We start from the raw sequence: 16,510 nt of genomic DNA, 5'->3' as shown, positions 1-16,510 counted from the left end.
CTGTCCACTCCATCCTGGGAGATGGGATGGGGTGTCCCTACGGGGCAGCAAGCCCGCCCGACCCTCTCCCGGGTGTCTGCCTAGGAAATCTCCCCCTGCGCCTGGCGGGGTATTCTGGTAGAAACCACGATGCCAGGGGCAAAGATGGCTCCCTCAGGCCCAACTGCCGTGGGACCCGGGTTCCCAGGCCATGCCTGACGTCCAGTGAGGCCGAACAGAACCTGGAGCAGACAGAGGTTTCCGGCCGGGGCCAGGAAGGAGGGTGGGCGGGCGGCCCGCACTCAGGAAGCCCGAAGCCCTGGTGGGAAGGCATCTATAGGCAAGACTGGGGCGGGCAGGAGGGCTATACCTCCCGAGGGTCAGTAAGCTGCTTTGGGGATTTTCTAGAATTGAAAGGCCTTCAGTTGCCCGTGGGAAGCCCTGGCAGGCCCAGGAGCACGTGCCTGGGGTGGGGGGTCAGGCCCCTCAGTCCTGCTCCTGCGGGCCTTCCCGTGTGGGTGTGGCTGCGGGGCCCACAGCCTTTCCCTGAGCCGTGAGCTGCCGGCAGGGCTATGGATGGCTCCCGGCTCCACCGAGGTGCACATTGGGAGAATCCAGACGGGAGTCCGGAGGAAGTGGGGAGCCCTGCAGGGTCCAGGGAGCTGTGGCTGCCCCTTCCCAGAAGCGCACAGATCCCTCCAGGGGCAGCCTGTCTGCTGGAGTGGCCTCTCCCTGCAGGGGTCGAGGTGGGAGGACAGCCCGGCTCACGGACCCCCAGGCCTGCCGCCACCTCGGGTCCTGGTCACCCCTTCTTCCTCCACACCCAAGCTGTCCTTGGCAGGAAACCCTGCATTAGGGGCTCAGTTGCGTCACTGCCCCCAGCCCCCACCCCATAGTAATTTACCCGCAGGGCCTTTGAATGGATGGGACCTTCTCCAGGGGTCTTTGCTCCACCATCACAGATGAACAAGTGTAGATATGGCCGGCAGGGTGGCTCCTGACCATGGGAGAGGTATCCTCATGGAACAGGGAAACGTGGACACGGGCAGGCTAGGCAAGGCCGTCTGAAGGTCAGACGTCTTCCACCCCAAGGAAGGGACCCCCAGAAGCCGGGAGGGGGCCCACGCCCCAACACCTCTGTCAGGGGAAGCATGCTGACTGAAACCGCCCTCCCTGGCCAGGCACCATGGTAACCATTTTCATGAGTTGTTTTTAGGACAGGAGGTCCTGGTAAGGAACACGGTGGAGGCTGACGTGTGACCCACTCAGGGTGCTCTGCTTCCAAACCCTCAGGGGCTTCAGACCCTGGCCTGGGACACAGATACAGCGTCTACTGCTTCCTAGGCTGATCCACTGAGATCCCAGGAAAGAGGGCTGAACAGAAGGGGACTGGAGGCATCCATGGATCGGTCGTTTGCTCGGAACAGAGACCATGACACCCATTTCCAGAAAACCTGGCTCTGGACTGGGGGCTGGGCTTGCCCCCCACACACACCCAGAGAATTGTGCTAGACCCTGGAGGGGGGCCTGGGCATCACTCCTCAAGAAAGAAACGATGAATGTGCTGCCTTAGGGCTGCAGCTGCCTTGCTGTGTGACTTTGGGCAACTCCCTTGCCTTCTCTGGTCTTCTGATCCCCTATCTATGTAGTGAGTGACAGGATTCAGACGGTGGTTGGCTTCTTTGAGCCTGTGGTTTGCAGAAGGGAGCCCAGGTATCTCAGGGCCAGCGCCCGGTGGCCCGCCTGTCCTGATGCTCTGAGAAGCTCCCCTCGGGAGGCCGTGTCCTGGAGGCTGGTTCCTCCTCCAGCCCCAGGGTCCCTGCTTCTGCTCAGCAGCTCTCCTGAAACCTTTCTCTCAGGGATGCCAGGTGAAGATGAGAACCTTGGCTTTGGATGGAACGTACGTGTCTCCCTCCCGCCCCAACTTCACCTGTTGAAGCTCTAACGCTAACAGGATGGTTCTTGGAGACAGACCTTTGGGAGGTGGCTGGGTACAGATGAGGCCCCACGATGGGACTGGTGGTGGTGGTTTAGTTGCTAAGTCGTGTCTGACTCTTGTGACCCCCATGGACTGTGGCCCGCCAGGCTCCGCTGTCCATGGGGATTCTTCAGGCAAGAAAACTGGAGTGGATTGCCACTTCCTCCTCCAGTATGGTGGGGTTAGGGGCTTTATAAGACAAGGAAAGTCCTGAGCTCTCCCTGTCTCTCTTGGGTGCAGACACAGCCAGAGGATTCATCTGTGAACCAGGAAGAGGGTTCTCCCTGGGAACCTAACTTGCAGCACCCTGACTGTCAGCTTCCAGCCTCCAGAGCTCTGAGAACTCGGCTCCTATTGTCCAAGTCGCTAGCGGACTGATACCCACCCACAGCAGAGCCTGCAGAGGCGGCTTCCTCAGGGCTCCCAGAGCCGGGGGTCAGCTGCCCTTGCGTGTGCTCGGTGGATGCAAGAGGCAGGCGGGGAGCAGGACAGCTCTGTCGTGGGAGGGGGCTTAGGGGTGCCGTGGCGGGGGCTGGGGCAAGGCTGCAGGTGGGGCTCCCTGCCGAGGGACTGCCGAGGGGAACGTGTTAGGCTCTCCCCAGCCGGTCCTACGTTGGAAGTGGGGACAGATTTCGGCCTGTACACACGGCCTGGACGTCCTCAGCGTCCACACTGGGCGCTAACAGGCTTCCTGCTCTTTCCTCCTGTGACTGGCCCAGGAGCGCACAGCCAAGAGCTGCCGGAGGAGGGCCAAGGGCCTCCCTGAGAGGCCCCTGCAGCCTCTCCTGGGACCCTGAGGTTTCTAATGGGTTTGGGGGAGGTGACCGATCCTTCGTGAGATCATTTTTCTGGGACTACAGGTCAGGCAAGAGAGGAAGGGGCTTGCTTCCAGGCCAGGGGCACACATGGCCCCCTGCCCACCTCCATGGCACCTCTGTGAACGGGGCAGCCTCGCCCCAGGAGATGCCGTGGGGGAGAAGCGCCCCAGGGTCAGGGCTGTGCTCCCTGCGCAGGGCTCCGGAGCACCACAGCTCTGTGGTCGCACCCCAACATTTTAAAGCCAATTGAAACCTGAAATAAGCAGCCACTCAGGTGCGTCACACAAGCCGCCTCAAACACACAGGGCAGGCGCTGGGTCCAGGCCTCCTTTGAGGCCTTCTCCTCCCTCCCTGGGGGGAAGTCAAGGGCATTCGAGTGGAGCTGGGGTGGTCCCACCCGGGGGTCAAGGTCAGAGTCTGCTCTCAGGGCCCGTCTTATCACCCTACACCCAGTGTTTCCAAAAGAGGGGAACATGCGATCTTGTGCAAAACCATCAAGGCCCACCCGACAGGGAGGCGGTGTCCTTCCTGGGAAGGGGGCAGAGGCCGTGGGCACCAGGGTGAGCACGCCCGGCTGGGATGCGCCCAGCTGTGTCTCACCCCTTGGTTGGGAGGGGTGCTGGCATCCAGCGGGGGTGACCAGACGGGTGGCCGGTTTCTCTGGGGCAGCGGGGGCTCGATGGTTTGGACGGTTCAGTTAATCAAGCTCTCTGCTTCCAGGCTGGGCTACATCAGACTTACTGACTTAAAAACAATGACAAAGTGAATGAGTTTCTAGCAGATGCGGGTTTGCTGACGCCTTCTAGCGAGCAATGCGGGGGCCTCAACGGAGAGCCAGTTTTACTGCTAGTGCTGGGCAGGGGCTCTGTGTCTTCCCCTTGAAACTTAAGACACGAAACTCAAATTCACGTCCCTGGGTGATCTGGGACTTTGATGGACTTAACCGGTCCCGCCCTTTCTACCATCAGGGCTACTGCTGCTGTGGACACAGGTTTTAGGAGCTGCACGCAGGCCCCTGAGAACACATCAGACCTGGTCAGGGCCCAGCGAGGACCGCGAAGACTTCTTCAATGTCGGCACGCTTTTGGAGGTGAAGGGGGGTGGAGGATAAGCAAGAAAAGAGCTCTCGAGTGGTAAAATAATGTTTTATTCCATGGATGAACAAACACTACCATGCCACACTTCACTCCCTCCTGCCAGACCTCATGGCCAGAGCCGGCCTCCCCTTTCAGACTGAGTTGGCTGTGCAGTCGGTCAGGCCCCCTGACAAGACAAAAAGCACGGCCAGGTGGCACTCGGAACGGTCCTGCGGGCGGCACCTTCATCCTTTTCCCAAACGCTGATGTATCACCTGAAACAATCCCATGACGGAGATCTTCCAGCCGGACCAACTGCAACTGACATTCAAAGCTCGTGGAGATGAAACGCAAACCCCCGAACACCAAAGAGCGACACGGACCTGTCTTCTCTGCAGACAAGGATGTCAGGGACCCCCCGCTCCCCAGCGGGAGCAGGACCTGGAGACATCGGGACTGACGTTCAGGCTGTCAACAGGCTCCAGAGGCGATGACGATCTTCGGTGCATTTCGAACTGGCACTCGTAGAGACAGCAGCTTGGCCAGGCTGCGGGCATGCAGGCGAAACATGACGAGGGCTTGGCAGAGGGTGGGGGCAGCGGCGATGGCTGACCGCAGTCCTGTCTCTATATACAACGGAGTGAGATACACGCGGACGCTGGCTGTGCCTCTGAGCAGAGGACGCCTCACGAGGCCAGGCTGGAACGTCGCCGAGGCTGCTTGCGTGCAGGGGGTGGGGCGGGGGCGATGCTGGCGCGGCCCCCGCTTCCCTCACCCGAGCACACGTGACGGGCCTGGAGGTGGAGCCAACGCTTGGTCTTTTCATGTTCTTTAACCAAATGTCATCTGAAAAGACGACCTACCCAGGAGGAAAAGGATGGGCTTCAGGACGCGTGGAAACGGACGGTACGAATCTGAGCCAGACCCTAACGCACTTGGTGGGAGGTGGGTTTTTATTTACGACCCTTTAGTGAACAGTGCTGGATGTCGTTTGCAGTATTTTTGAAATGTCCCCACAGAGTCTAGAGATGACCTTGAGGAGAAAGCGTTACTTCTGATCTGGTTTTTTTTAATCCAAACAAGTGCAAAGCCTACATACTGACTGAACAAAACCAAGCAAAACAAAGCAAAGCAAAAAAAAAAAAAAAAGCGCACAGCGAAACAACCCCGTGACCAGAGACAGTGTCAGGTAAAAACCATAGAAAAATACAAACAAATTCCAGAAGGTTAACCATTAGCATCAGCTACAGTGTCACTTTGTACAGCCCCTTAAAACGCGGGATCTCCTCATTACAGAAAGGAGCGGCCAATCGAGGGAGAGGTACTGAGAAAGTAATTGTGCTCTGGTTGGTCCATGGCGCGGTGACCGTCACGAGGGGGTGATGCTCCCGGGTGGGCACGGGACTCTGGGGGAGGCCGGGTCCCACGCTGCCGCTCGCCAGCTCCAGTTCCAGGGCCAGCTTCTGCTCTGCCGTCCAGGCTCCGCTTTGTTCCTTGGGGAGGGTCATGGGGAGGCCCCGGTCACGCTGTGGCGGGGAGGAGGTGGTGGTTCCAGGCTCCGAGGAAGCCCCTCATGAGCGGCGACGCACCTCCACCCGGCAAGGAGCTTGTTTCTGGAGCAGAAATGCCTTCGGACCCGAGACACACATGCGATGAAGGAGACGCCCCCACCTCTGCGGGACAGGCCGCGGGGTGCCCGGGGCAGCGTGCCCTGTCCCAGGAGGGGCCAGGCGGTGCTTCGTGGGGCTCAGTCCTCCTCCTCCTCCTCTCTCGCTGTGACTGCGGGGAGCTTGTCCTGGATCCTGAAGCACTCCACAAAGAAGCCCAGGATGGAGCGGTACAGGTGCTGCTGGAGGGCGGCGCTGCTGAAGTAGTGACTCTCGTCCGGGTAGATCTGAAAGGGGCAGAGAACTCAGCCACACGGCCGCCCCCATGGCGGCCGGGTGCCCGGGAGACACGGAGACCCCCGACCGCCCGCGCGGCCAGACTCGTAGCTCCGACGGCACAGGGCATCCTCAGAGTATCAGGGAAGGAATCGGACGACACTCTGTTTAGTAGACTGGGCGCATCTGGCTCTGCTTGTTCAGATCCGCTACATGGATCCAGGCTCAGGGACCACAGAGGCCGTGGCTGGGCCTGCAGGGGTCAGGACTCCCAGAGAACTGGGGGGAACCGCGTCTCTGCGACCCCAGTGAGTGCAGGAAGCTCCCGGTTCACCAAGCACAGGGGCTTTCCTGGACCTCAGTGTCCAGAGGTGTCCAATGTAGACGAGCATCATCATCAGATCTAACTCATTAAGCTTGGTGAGGATTAAAAGACATAAAATTTCCGTGAAAGGCTCAGAACAAGGCCTGGGACACAAAATGTTGTGTTCAATCGTGTCTGATGGTTTGTGACCCTGTGGACTGTAGCCCACCAGGCTCCTCTGTCCATGGGATTCCCCAGACAAGAATACTGGAGTGGGTTGCCATTTCCTTCTCCAGAGGACCTTCCCGACCCAGGGATGGATCCCAGGTGTCTGGCATGGCAGGTGCCCTAGGATACCACGGGGCTGAAAAGATGGCAGCTGATCATCCCGTCCCCAAGTGTGATGACCCCAGGCACCCCGGGCACCACCTGGCTTCCCCATGAAGGGCCCGGTCCCAGCAGAGAGAGAGAGCCAAGTCTCACTGGCCCCAAAGCCTGCGGTCCGGCCAGGAATCCGGCCTGCCTCTTGCACATGCACCCCGTCCTTCTCCTGTGTCTTTGGCGCCTTTGTGACGCCCACCTTGGTCTCAGTATTTAGGAAGGTGGTCCTTAAGCTAGTGCCTGTGCCTTAAATCTCAAACAGCTCTGAGGGTGCAGAGCAGGAGGCACGTGTCCCCCTCGCCGGGTGCTGGGCCCTGGAGCCCTCAGCTGGCCCTGTCGCCGTTGCAGGCTTGAGCATGGCAGCCGCTCTGTACCTGCAGCAGCACCCGGGGCCGGGCCCCGCCTGTATCTGCGGCGTGCTCCACGCCGGCGCTCAGAGCTCGGCCGCTGCGCCTGCTGGGGCTGCGACGTGCACACGAGGCAGTTGGCCTTGTAGTGTGACCTGAGCGCGTTCAGCGGAGCTCAGATGGCTTGTGAACTACGCAGGACTCTGTCCTGCAGGGAAGCGCTCCCCCGGGGGTGTGGGGCGGGGGTAAGGGGTGTTCTAAAGGGGTCCGAACGCAGCCCCAGAAGAGAACCGAGCTGCCATCTGTTGCTGTTGTTCAGTCGCTCGGTCGCGTCCGGCTCTGCAGCCCCATGGATGGCAGCACTCCAGGTTTTCCTGCCCTTCACTATCTTCAGAGCTTGCGCAAACGAACAGCCCCGAGTCAGCGACACCATCCAACCATCTTGTCCCCCGTCGCCCCCTCAAGCCCTGCTCATCCCACCCGATGTGTCCCCAACCGCCTCCCAGGACCGGGCCCAGCAGCGTGTCCCTGCAGAGTGGCAAGACTGGGTGTGTGGCCCTCCTCCGTTGGGGGGCAGGGGGTGTCTCGGGCCAGCCCCGTACCTGTAAGCTGTAATTAGCCTTTCCCTTAATGAGCTGTGTGATGAGCTCTGCCGTGTGCTGGAAATGGATTTTTTCTGTTGAAAGGAAGAGGACAGGGTCTGTCAGAGCCCGTGGCAGCGCACAGGGCGACGATCCCCGCAGCCCCCAGGGTCAGGCGCTCACCATCCGCGGTTGCGTGGATGACCAGGAACTGCTGCCCTTCCAGTGCGGACACCCGGTGTGCCACCTTGGCCATCTGCAGGCGGGGAGGGGGGTCAGCATGAGGCCTGGCCGGGCAGTGCAGTGGGCGCTCTCTCCCTGCCCTGGTGGCCTCGCCCGTTCAAGAAGAGGACGGGGCAGGAGATGAGGGGTGGGGGGGAAGGGGGGGCAGGAGACAGGGTCCCCTCCCCTGCAGGAAGCCTGGGGCTGCCATCCCGCCGGAAGTGACACGCTAGCCAGAACAATGTCCGTGTGTGGCTTTCAGCCCCGAAGCCTCAGCGGCCTCCGGGGCCCCAGGTGAGGAGAGGCCTGGGTGACCTCCGCTCTCAGCTGCTGCGCAGGGACTTGGGGGGTCAGAGGCACGTCCTGCCCGCTCCCTCTCATCCAGGGCTCACTCTCTCCCGGAGAAGAAGCAGCCTTGGGGGCAGAGCCCATGCATACGCCAGCCTATGGACCCCAAGACAGACTCCCCCACCCAAACCTTCCCCGCTTCCTCCTCTGCCCTCCGGCTCCAGACGGACAACCAGATGCACCTGGGAGAGGGCTCGGTCACCCATATCCTCAGGGGTGGGGCCGGGGGCTTTCTCAGAGCGAGCTGTGCTGGGACATGGGCCGGCAGGGGGCTAACAGGGGACCGTCCCAAGCAGCGGCCATGCCCAGACATACCTCATATGCTCGGTTGTCAAGTCCGTGGAGGCCCAGGTACCTCTCGGAAAATGCGGACGCTGGACGGAAGCAGAGGGGAGAGTTAGCCCTCGGCCTCGGCCCCTTGGACTGTGAAATAGCTGGAGTAAAGCCCCCAGAGAGCCTTGCTGAATTTGAAAACACAGAGTATGTCGCATGTATTCCATGGGGGCGATCATTCTAGGCTATTAAAATCTGGAATTAGGCGAGTTCCTGTATGGTTTTCAGCTGAAATGTGCACGAATCACTTCCCAAAGATGAAAGCGTCAGCCGTGAGCCTCCAGGCCCCCAGCCCCTGCTGCTGTGTCCCTGTGTGCAGCTGGGGCTGATGGCCGAGCCTCCCTGCGGCCCTGACCCGAGTGCCGGCTCTCAGAGCCCGCAGAGAAGGCCTCTCCCACACTTAAACCAGCGGTGATGTCACAGAACCATTCGCATTCGGGGAAAAGAGGCTGGGTGACCAAAGGGTGGGGACGCCAGGAGCCTCGGGCCCGTATCAATGACCGGACAGCCAGGTCCAGGCGGGTGGGGGCTGGCCCCCACACCTGGGGTCGGACGGTGGAGGGGGGCCGCAGGTATGGGGAGCAGGGAGGGGCGGACCTCCTTGGCTGTGAACAGCCCCCAGGCTGAGAGAGACACGGCTCGGGCCCCGCTAGCCGACCCCAGGGCACAAGCTGGCACTGGGGGTGGCGTGCAGGGAGCCCCCTTCCCTCGGCTCCCACGATGCCCATGCTGCAGGTGGACCTCTTGTCGGGTTTCAGCTCCTGGTCTCACGTCAGGGAGGACGGTTCAGGGACGTGGGTGGGTCAACCCCTTTCAGAATAAGCAGCTTGGCACCCCCTCACCCCGCACTCCCAACCCAGGCTGTCTGCCAGGCGTCACCGCTGCCCACACCTCCCCAAGGGGTATCAGACGGGGCCCTGGGGGGCGGCGCGGGGAGGGCGTGTGCCCGCCTTCTCAGGACCCTCACCGTAGAGCTTGAAATCCGTGATGGGGGAGAGCGCGGAGCCGCAGCTGAAGACTGGAGCCTGGCCGTCGCCCTTGGCCGGGAGGAGGTAGGTGCTCAGGTACCCGCCGTAGTCCTGGGGGCGGGGCCAGACAGGGGGAGGGGCCAGACAGGGGCGGGGCCAGACAGGGGGCGGGGCTCAGCAGCGCTGCCGCGGGGCCCTTTCTTACACCCGTGGCGGATTCATGTCAGGTCGATGTATGGCAAAGCCAATACAGTATTGTAAAGTAATTAGCCTCCGATTAAAATAAATAAATTTATATATAAAAAAAAGTCGACCTTAAACATCTCCAAGGGACGTAAAAAGAGGGAAAGCAAACACCTCTCAAGCTAAACGCACCGTGAGGCGAGCACCCTTCTGGGGCCTCGTGTTCACGCGCCATGAAGGCGGAGTCTGATGGTCACGTGGAGTGTGACCGTGCGCTAGAGAACCCTTGTGAGTGTGCACGACTGCCACGTCCGTTCAGTCCGGCGCCTCCAGCGTACCACTGCTTGCTGCCTTCCCTGTCTACAGAGAGTCCACCTATTTTCTCTGAATTTTTTTTGGCTATACCAGGTCTTAGCTGTGACCTGCGGGATCTAGTGCCCTGGCTACGGATCAAACCCGGGCCCCCTGCACTGGGAGTGTGGAGTCTTAGCCACTGGACCACCAGGGAAATCCCCATTTTCTGTGCTTCTGAGGAGGGGCCCACGAGGAGTCAACGTCAGAGGGCTCGGGCATGGGCCGCCACGACGCTCTGCTCAGGGCCCACTCAGGACAGATGTCCACATGTGTCCTGTACATGGCCAGTCCTCCGTATCCTGTGTGGCCCTCGTTCTGGGGTTGACATGGAAGACCACAGCGTGAGCCTCCCGGGGAGAGTGAGCATGACACCAGGCCTGCCGTGGGTGCGGCTTGGCCCAGAGGTCTTCCTGTTTCTCAGAAGGCCCAGAGGGAAGGGGGCACACAAAGGGGGGCAGGTGTCAAGGGTGTGGATGTGTGTGCAGGGGTGTGTGCTGGCGCGGGAGGGTGGTGTGACATCTATGCCAAGCTCACTGTAGAATTAACGGGTTTTGATGTAAGTTTAAGTGTGTTATAACAACACTCCTTCAGTAAAACAGGGCTATAAGAGTCTTTTCGGTTTCTTGCAAATAATATTCATGGTCAATGAAATCGCCAAGTCTTACAGGCAGCTTTTTTTTTTTTAAACGTTTACTGACCACACCAGAGGCTGGTGAGCACGCGCAGCACTGGAACTCTGCTGGGAACCCACTTGCTGCTGGTGGGGATGCCGAGTGTTACAGACTCTGTGGAAGACAGCGTGGTGGATTCCTTCAAAACTGAGCATTCCCTTATCATATGACCATACACTCCTTGGTATTTAAGAAGCTGAAAACTTAGATGTCCACAAAAACCTGCACAGGGATGACGTTTTATTCGTCACTGCCCTTCAGTAGGTGAGTGGATAAAGCATAGTGTATTCAGACAGTGATTGTTTGGTACTAGAAAGAAATGACCTGTGAAGCTAAAAAGAGACATGGAGGAAACTTGAATGCATATCGCCAAGTGAGAGAAGGCAATCTGACAAGGGCCCACACTGTACGATTCCAGTGCTATGACAAGCCGGAGAAAGCAAGCTGCTGTCCAGTTGGTCAGTCGTGTCTGACTGTTTGCGACCCCATGGACTGCAGCACGCCAGGCTTCCCTGTCCTTCACCATCTCCTGAAGCTTGCTCAAACTCATGTCCATTGAGTCGGTGATGCCATCCAACCATCTCATCCTCTGCTACCTCCTTCTCCTCCTGCCCTCAATCTTTCCCAGCGTCAGGGTCTTTTCCAATGAGTCAGCTCTTCCCATCTGGGGGCCAAAGCACTGGTTTCAACATCAGGCCTTCCAATGAACACTCAGAACTGATTTCCTTTAGGATGGACTGGTTGGATCTCCTTGCAGTCCAAGGGACTCTCAAGAGTCTTCTCCAACACCACAGTTCAAAAGCATCGATGCTTCTGTGCTCAGCCTTCTTTATGGTCCAACTCTCACATCTGTACATGACGACTGGAAAAACCATAGCTTTGACTAGACAGACTTTTGTTGGCAAAGTGATGTCTCTGCTTTTTAATACACTGGAGAAGGCAATGGCACCACACTCCAGTACTCTTGCCTGGGAAATCCCATGGACAGGGGAGCCCAGTGGGCTGCAGTCCATGGGGCTGCAAAGCGTCGGACATGACTGAGGGACTGAGCGCAGTACACAGTACAGCTTTATCACAGCTTCTCTTCCAAGGAGCAGGCATCAGGGAAGGGGAGAGGCGTGAGCGGGTGGAGCACAGGGACCCTGAGGGCAGTGAAGCTGCCTGGGCGGCCCTATGGTCATGGACACATGCCATCGTACGTGTGTCCGAACCTGCAGATGGTGCAGCCCTGGGAGTGAGCCCTGTGTGAACTGCGGGTTCTGGGTGATCGCGGTCCGTCAGTGCAGCTTCACCAAGTGTAAAAAGAAAGGTGCCAAATGGCGGCGATGGTGATGGCGGAGGAGCTGTGCAGCTTGCGAGGGAACCGCTCAAGTTTGCTGTGGACCTGAAACTGCTTTAAACAAAGTCTTTTGCGAAAAAAAAAAAGTGTGGAACACATCTTTCCCAGAGGACTTGGGGCCTTCTAGGATCTCAGCGAGCGTGTTCTGGGCCCCGGCACCACGCTGTCCTTGGGGGTGAGCTGCAGTCCACAGGCAGGGCTGCAGGACGCAGCCGGGCCGGATACCTGCAGCTCCGCCGGGCCCGGCCCGGCTCCGGGAGCTCCTGGGCTTCATGACAAGGGGGACATGGAGCCGGGGCAGGGCCCAGACTCACATAGGTGGGCCCGAGAAGGGAATCAAGGGACTTCCCTAGTGCGCCAGCAGGTACGAATTCGCCTTGCAAATGCAGGGGTCACGGGTTCCGTCAGCAGCCTTTAGTGGGTAACTAAGATCCTACATGCCCTGGAGCAGCTAAAGCCCAAACTGCAATTCCCGAGCCCTACAGCTGTAACTGGAGTCCATGGGCCGCGACACAAGGTCCCGCACGCTGCAACTAAGAGCTGATGCAGCCCAATTAAAAAAAATTATACAAAAAAGGAAGAAAGAGAGGAGCATGCCCACCAGCTACAGGGATCAACAGTCTGTTCCTCTGAAGAGACGCAGTCACTGAGTCCATGAGCCTCTGTCTGAGGCACTATTTAGGCCAGGGACCCACTGGGCACAGTGGCTGAGGAAGGCGCAGGGGCCGGGGCTGGGTCCAGGTGCCTGCCGTGGGGAGGGGCCAGGGGATGCAGGCCAGGCTTCCGGCAGCGGGGGGAATGCTGGGGGGAGATTCCCAGGCTGGACAGAGGCTGAGCCCAGCCCAGAGCCTGGCCTTGAGCTGAGGCCAGTCTGCTGGGCAGGAACGTCTCCGTGGGGGCGGTTGGTAGGGCCATCACGGCAAGGTCTGCTGTGGTTAATTCAGCCTCCTCGGAGCCTCACAGGCTGGGAGCGGGCTTCCACTAGGACGGACTGACCTGAGGACTCTGTCCAGACTGGGGTCTGGCCCTGAGGCGGGTCCTTTACCACCACACCTCCTGGGGCGCACAGCACGCATTCTGGGACCCTCCACGGGGCGGTGTTGCGTCTCTGATGTGTGAGGCTCCCGGGCAGTGCTGGGCTCAGAGGTGATGACCCAAGAGGTTGCCCTCTGGTTACCTGTTCAAACCCCCACCTGCCGTGAGGCCACCCCAGGCCCCTGCAGGGCTGTTCTCTCAGCGGGAGGACGGTTCTTCCTGTCCCTCTGTGCTCCTGCCGTGAACCCAAGAGCCCACGGTCCAGGCAGCCTAACCATGGCAGGGAGGGCACCACGGTGATAGGAGGTGGTCCTCTGGGGACCTGAGGCCCAGTCACGGGCCCCACACCCGGCTCCGGCCCGCAGATGTGGGGCACCCGTGGAAGCGTCTCTGGTTTGACAGCTCAGGGTGTGAGTCGCCCCACCCACTCCCTTCCATGTAAGGGAACCTAGTCAATGAGCATGAAAGAGGAAAAGTGAAAGTGACGTCACTCAGGTGTGTCTGACCCTTTGCGACCCCAGGGACTGTAGCCCGCCAGGCTCCTCTGTCCATGGACTCTGCCAGGCAAGGACACTGGAGTGGGGTGCCATTTCCTTCTCCAGGGGATCTTCCTGACTCAGGGATCGAACCCAGATCTCCCACACTGCAGATGAAACTCTTTACCGTCTGAGCCACCAGGGAAGCCCTTCCAAAATGAGCATGGCCCCTGCACATAAGGACTTCCCAGGGGGCAGTAGTGGTGAAGAATCTGCCTACTAACGCAGGAGACGCAAGAGACCTGGTTTGGTCCCTGGGTCAAGAAAATCCCCTGGAGGAGGGCATGGCAACCCACTCCAGTATTCCTGCTGGAGAATCCATGGACAGAGGGGCCTGGTGGGCTACAGTCCACGGGGTGGCAAAGAGTCGGACATGACTGAGCGCACACGCAGATTCAGTGCTGCACGCTGCAGGTGGATTCTTTCCCTGGCCGTCAGGGAAGCCAGTACTGCTCATCAACACAGAAAGAGAGACCCCCGCCTCCCCGTGTTCTGGGGCGCCACCCTGAGAACCCAGCAGGCTAGTCCTGAAAGCAGTCAGGAGCCTCACGGAGCACGCCCCAGGGATCTGCTTCTTACTGCCTTCCCTTCCAGATGATGTGAGAAGCTCCCGAGGCTGCTCAGATGAAGACCCCCCACCCCCTACCCCCGCACCAGGCTGAACATCCAAACTCTTTTTAAACAAGAACCGCTCGCCCGTGGCGGGACCAGGGACACACCCTACGCATCAGGGTTTGGCCGGGTGACGGGGCGGGCGGGGGCGGGGGGTGTGGACCCCAGCCGGCAGCTCACCTTCCCGAACACGGCCACGCGCGTCTTGTCGATGTACGACTCCTTCAGCATCACCCTGCAAGGCCAGGCAGAGAGGGAGGGGTCAGTGTGGCCTGGAACCCAACCCGGGGGCTGGAGCCGGGCTTTCCCACCTTTTTCAAAGATGAAAGCCCCCTCTTAGAGGAAGTACTGAGGCTCTAACTGTTGGCTGCGCTTACTCAGCGCACTGGACGCCTACGTGAAGCACTCAGGGCTTCCGTGCGTCACCGTGAGGCGGCCGGGCGTGCAGAGCTCGCAGGTTGAGAACCAGGGACTCACAGCAGCACAGGCCATGCTGGAGACTCGTGGGCCCGTCTCCACCATCGTCAACCCTCGCTTGGACCACGCAAGCCTCAGGCTCGGGGACGGAGCTCTGAGGTCCGCAGGGGTGACTTGGCTGTGAGTTGGGGCACCGGGCCCTCCACCTGGGCGCCCTTGCCCCCAGCTCCTGGGCGGGTCCGTCATGGGCCTGTTGGGGGCAGCATCTTCCTGCCTTGAGCCTCCCGGCAGGGCTCCGTCGGGACATGCCCAGCTCGGCGCCGGGGGTTGCTGCCTGGGTCCTGCCTCGTCCTCTCACTGTGGTCCCTCAGGGCCCCTCATTTCCCCCACGAAGTGGCTGGAATTGTCCTGCTTTCTGGACCCTCGTTCAGCAGAAGGAGTCCCGCCAGGAGTCTATCTGCTGCTTCTGTGCCCTTGCCGCCACTGCGAGGCCTCCCTCCCCTGCTTCCCATCACCCCTTTCCGGGTATCGCCCAGCGGTCATTTTCTTGTCTGCTGGCTGGAGCTGCCCCATCACTTCTGACCGCCCTTCTCAGTCTGGGGGACTCAAACTCCCGAGCCTGGGCCCCAAGAGTGTGCGGTCCTTCTCCAGTCGGCTCTCCAAGGGTCCCAAGCCCTGGACCCGGCCAGCCCTTCATGGTTAGAGCCGCGCTTCTACGGTGATGCCGGAAGCCCACGGACCCCCAGTTCCTGGGGCTGGGCGGGCCGGTCCAGAGGAGCAGCAACTGCTCTGACTTCTTGCCATGAAACAAATTCAGGCGGCTTCTGTGCCCTTGGTACAGTCAGCCCTCTGCACTCGCGGGTTTCACATGCACAGATTCAACCAAATGCTTATTGAAAATATTAAGGAAGAAACCCAGAGAGTTCCAAAAAGCAAAACTTGAATTTGCCACACTCTGACAACTATCTGTACAGCATTTACATTGCATTGAAAACCCCTCCCCCCAAAAAAAAACCCATAAAAATTCAGGAATCCAGAGGGAACAGAGATAACACAGTAAACAGAGGAAAACCGTCACTAACACATCTAGAAAGAAGAACTACTGAACCAACAAGACAAGAAGACCTTGCTCTTGGGTGAAGAGAGAAGGTTACAGATTTTGAAGTGTCATGCCTGCCAATAAACATTAAGAGAAAGGCTGGAAAATAGGAGATAAAGGGATGTTGAGAATAAACTCAGAAGCACCAAAACCAGCACAATAGAAGCTCCAGAAAGAAACAACAGAGAGGAGAAGTCAGTGGCGCTCTATGGTGAACTTTCCAAGGATGAAGAACCGTTAGTCTCCGGGCTGAAAAGTCCACACCAAGGGCGGACGTCTCAGCATGCCAAGAGTGAAGAGGTCCTTCTCCCCGAAGGGAGCAATAGGCCGTCTACAAGGATTAAAATAGGAAGATCAGCAGATGCTTCTCACTAGCAACCCCGGAGGGTGGACGATTCCAGGGCCTTCTAAGACAGAGATTACTATCTGCAGATTTTACATTAGATAAGCAATAACCTCAAATGTGGGAATAGAATAAAGACATTTTGTAATGTTTTCTAGATTCACGAAGGACAAAGTAAATAAAAAGGGGGATATATATCCGTCATTCTTTGGCACGAGACCCAGGGTGCGTGCAAAGCACGTGACCTGGGGAAGGTGTGACAGGGCAACAAGGGTGACCCTGCAGACACCTGGTCCAGGTGGAGCAGGAGAAGGGGCTGCAGCTTGAGAGAAGAATGCGGGAATCAACACTATTAGCAGGCGTGGTGAACTGATGCTTTCAAACTGTGGTGCTGGAGAAGACTGAAACCAGTCAATCCTAAAGGAAATCAACCTTGAACATTCACTGGAAGGACAGATGCTGAAGCTCCAATACTTTGGCCACCTGATGCGAAGAGCTGACTCATTGGAAAAGACCCTGATGCCAGGAAAGACTGAAGGCAGGAGGAGAAGAGGACGACAGAGGATGAGATAGCTGGATGGCATCACTGACTCAATGGATATGAGTTTGGGTGAACTCCAGGAGATGGTGAAGGTATCCAAGTGAAAGACAAAGCTACAGTCCAGGAAAAATTAAATGATGTGGCAGAAAGTAGGGCATGAGA

At 58.9% G+C, this 16,510-nt stretch overlaps 1 protein-coding gene across 4 annotated transcripts in view; it reads right to left on the bottom strand.

Annotated features, from left to right (window-relative positions):
- Positions 1-3,901: 3,901 nt before the first annotated feature.
- The window catches only part of DPP6 (dipeptidyl peptidase like 6), a 1,060,979-nt gene continuing 1,048,370 nt past the window's right edge, over positions 3,902-16,510 (bottom strand). For all 4 annotated transcript variants that reach the window (XM_045166493.1, XM_025292131.3, XM_025292128.3 and 1 more), the window contains exons 21-26: positions 14,129-14,183; positions 9,218-9,329; positions 8,233-8,291; positions 7,531-7,603; positions 7,369-7,442; positions 3,902-5,745 (exon numbers count right to left, since the gene is read on the bottom strand). In XM_045166493.1, coding sequence (XP_045022428.1) covers positions 5,599-5,745; positions 7,369-7,442; positions 7,531-7,603; positions 8,233-8,291; positions 9,218-9,329; positions 14,129-14,183 — 520 coding nt within the window. In that variant the 3' untranslated portion in view covers positions 3,902-5,598. The remainder of the gene's footprint in view (positions 5,746-7,368; positions 7,443-7,530; positions 7,604-8,232; positions 8,292-9,217; positions 9,330-14,128; positions 14,184-16,510) is intronic.

Source organism: Bubalus bubalis, chromosome 8 (assembly GCF_019923935.1).
Source record: "Bubalus bubalis isolate 160015118507 breed Murrah chromosome 8, NDDB_SH_1, whole genome shotgun sequence".
Taxonomy (NCBI): Eukaryota; Metazoa; Chordata; class Mammalia; order Artiodactyla; family Bovidae; genus Bubalus; species Bubalus bubalis.
The sequence above is the reverse complement of the archived record's forward strand: the minus strand, read 5'-3'. Positions and strand labels throughout refer to the sequence as shown.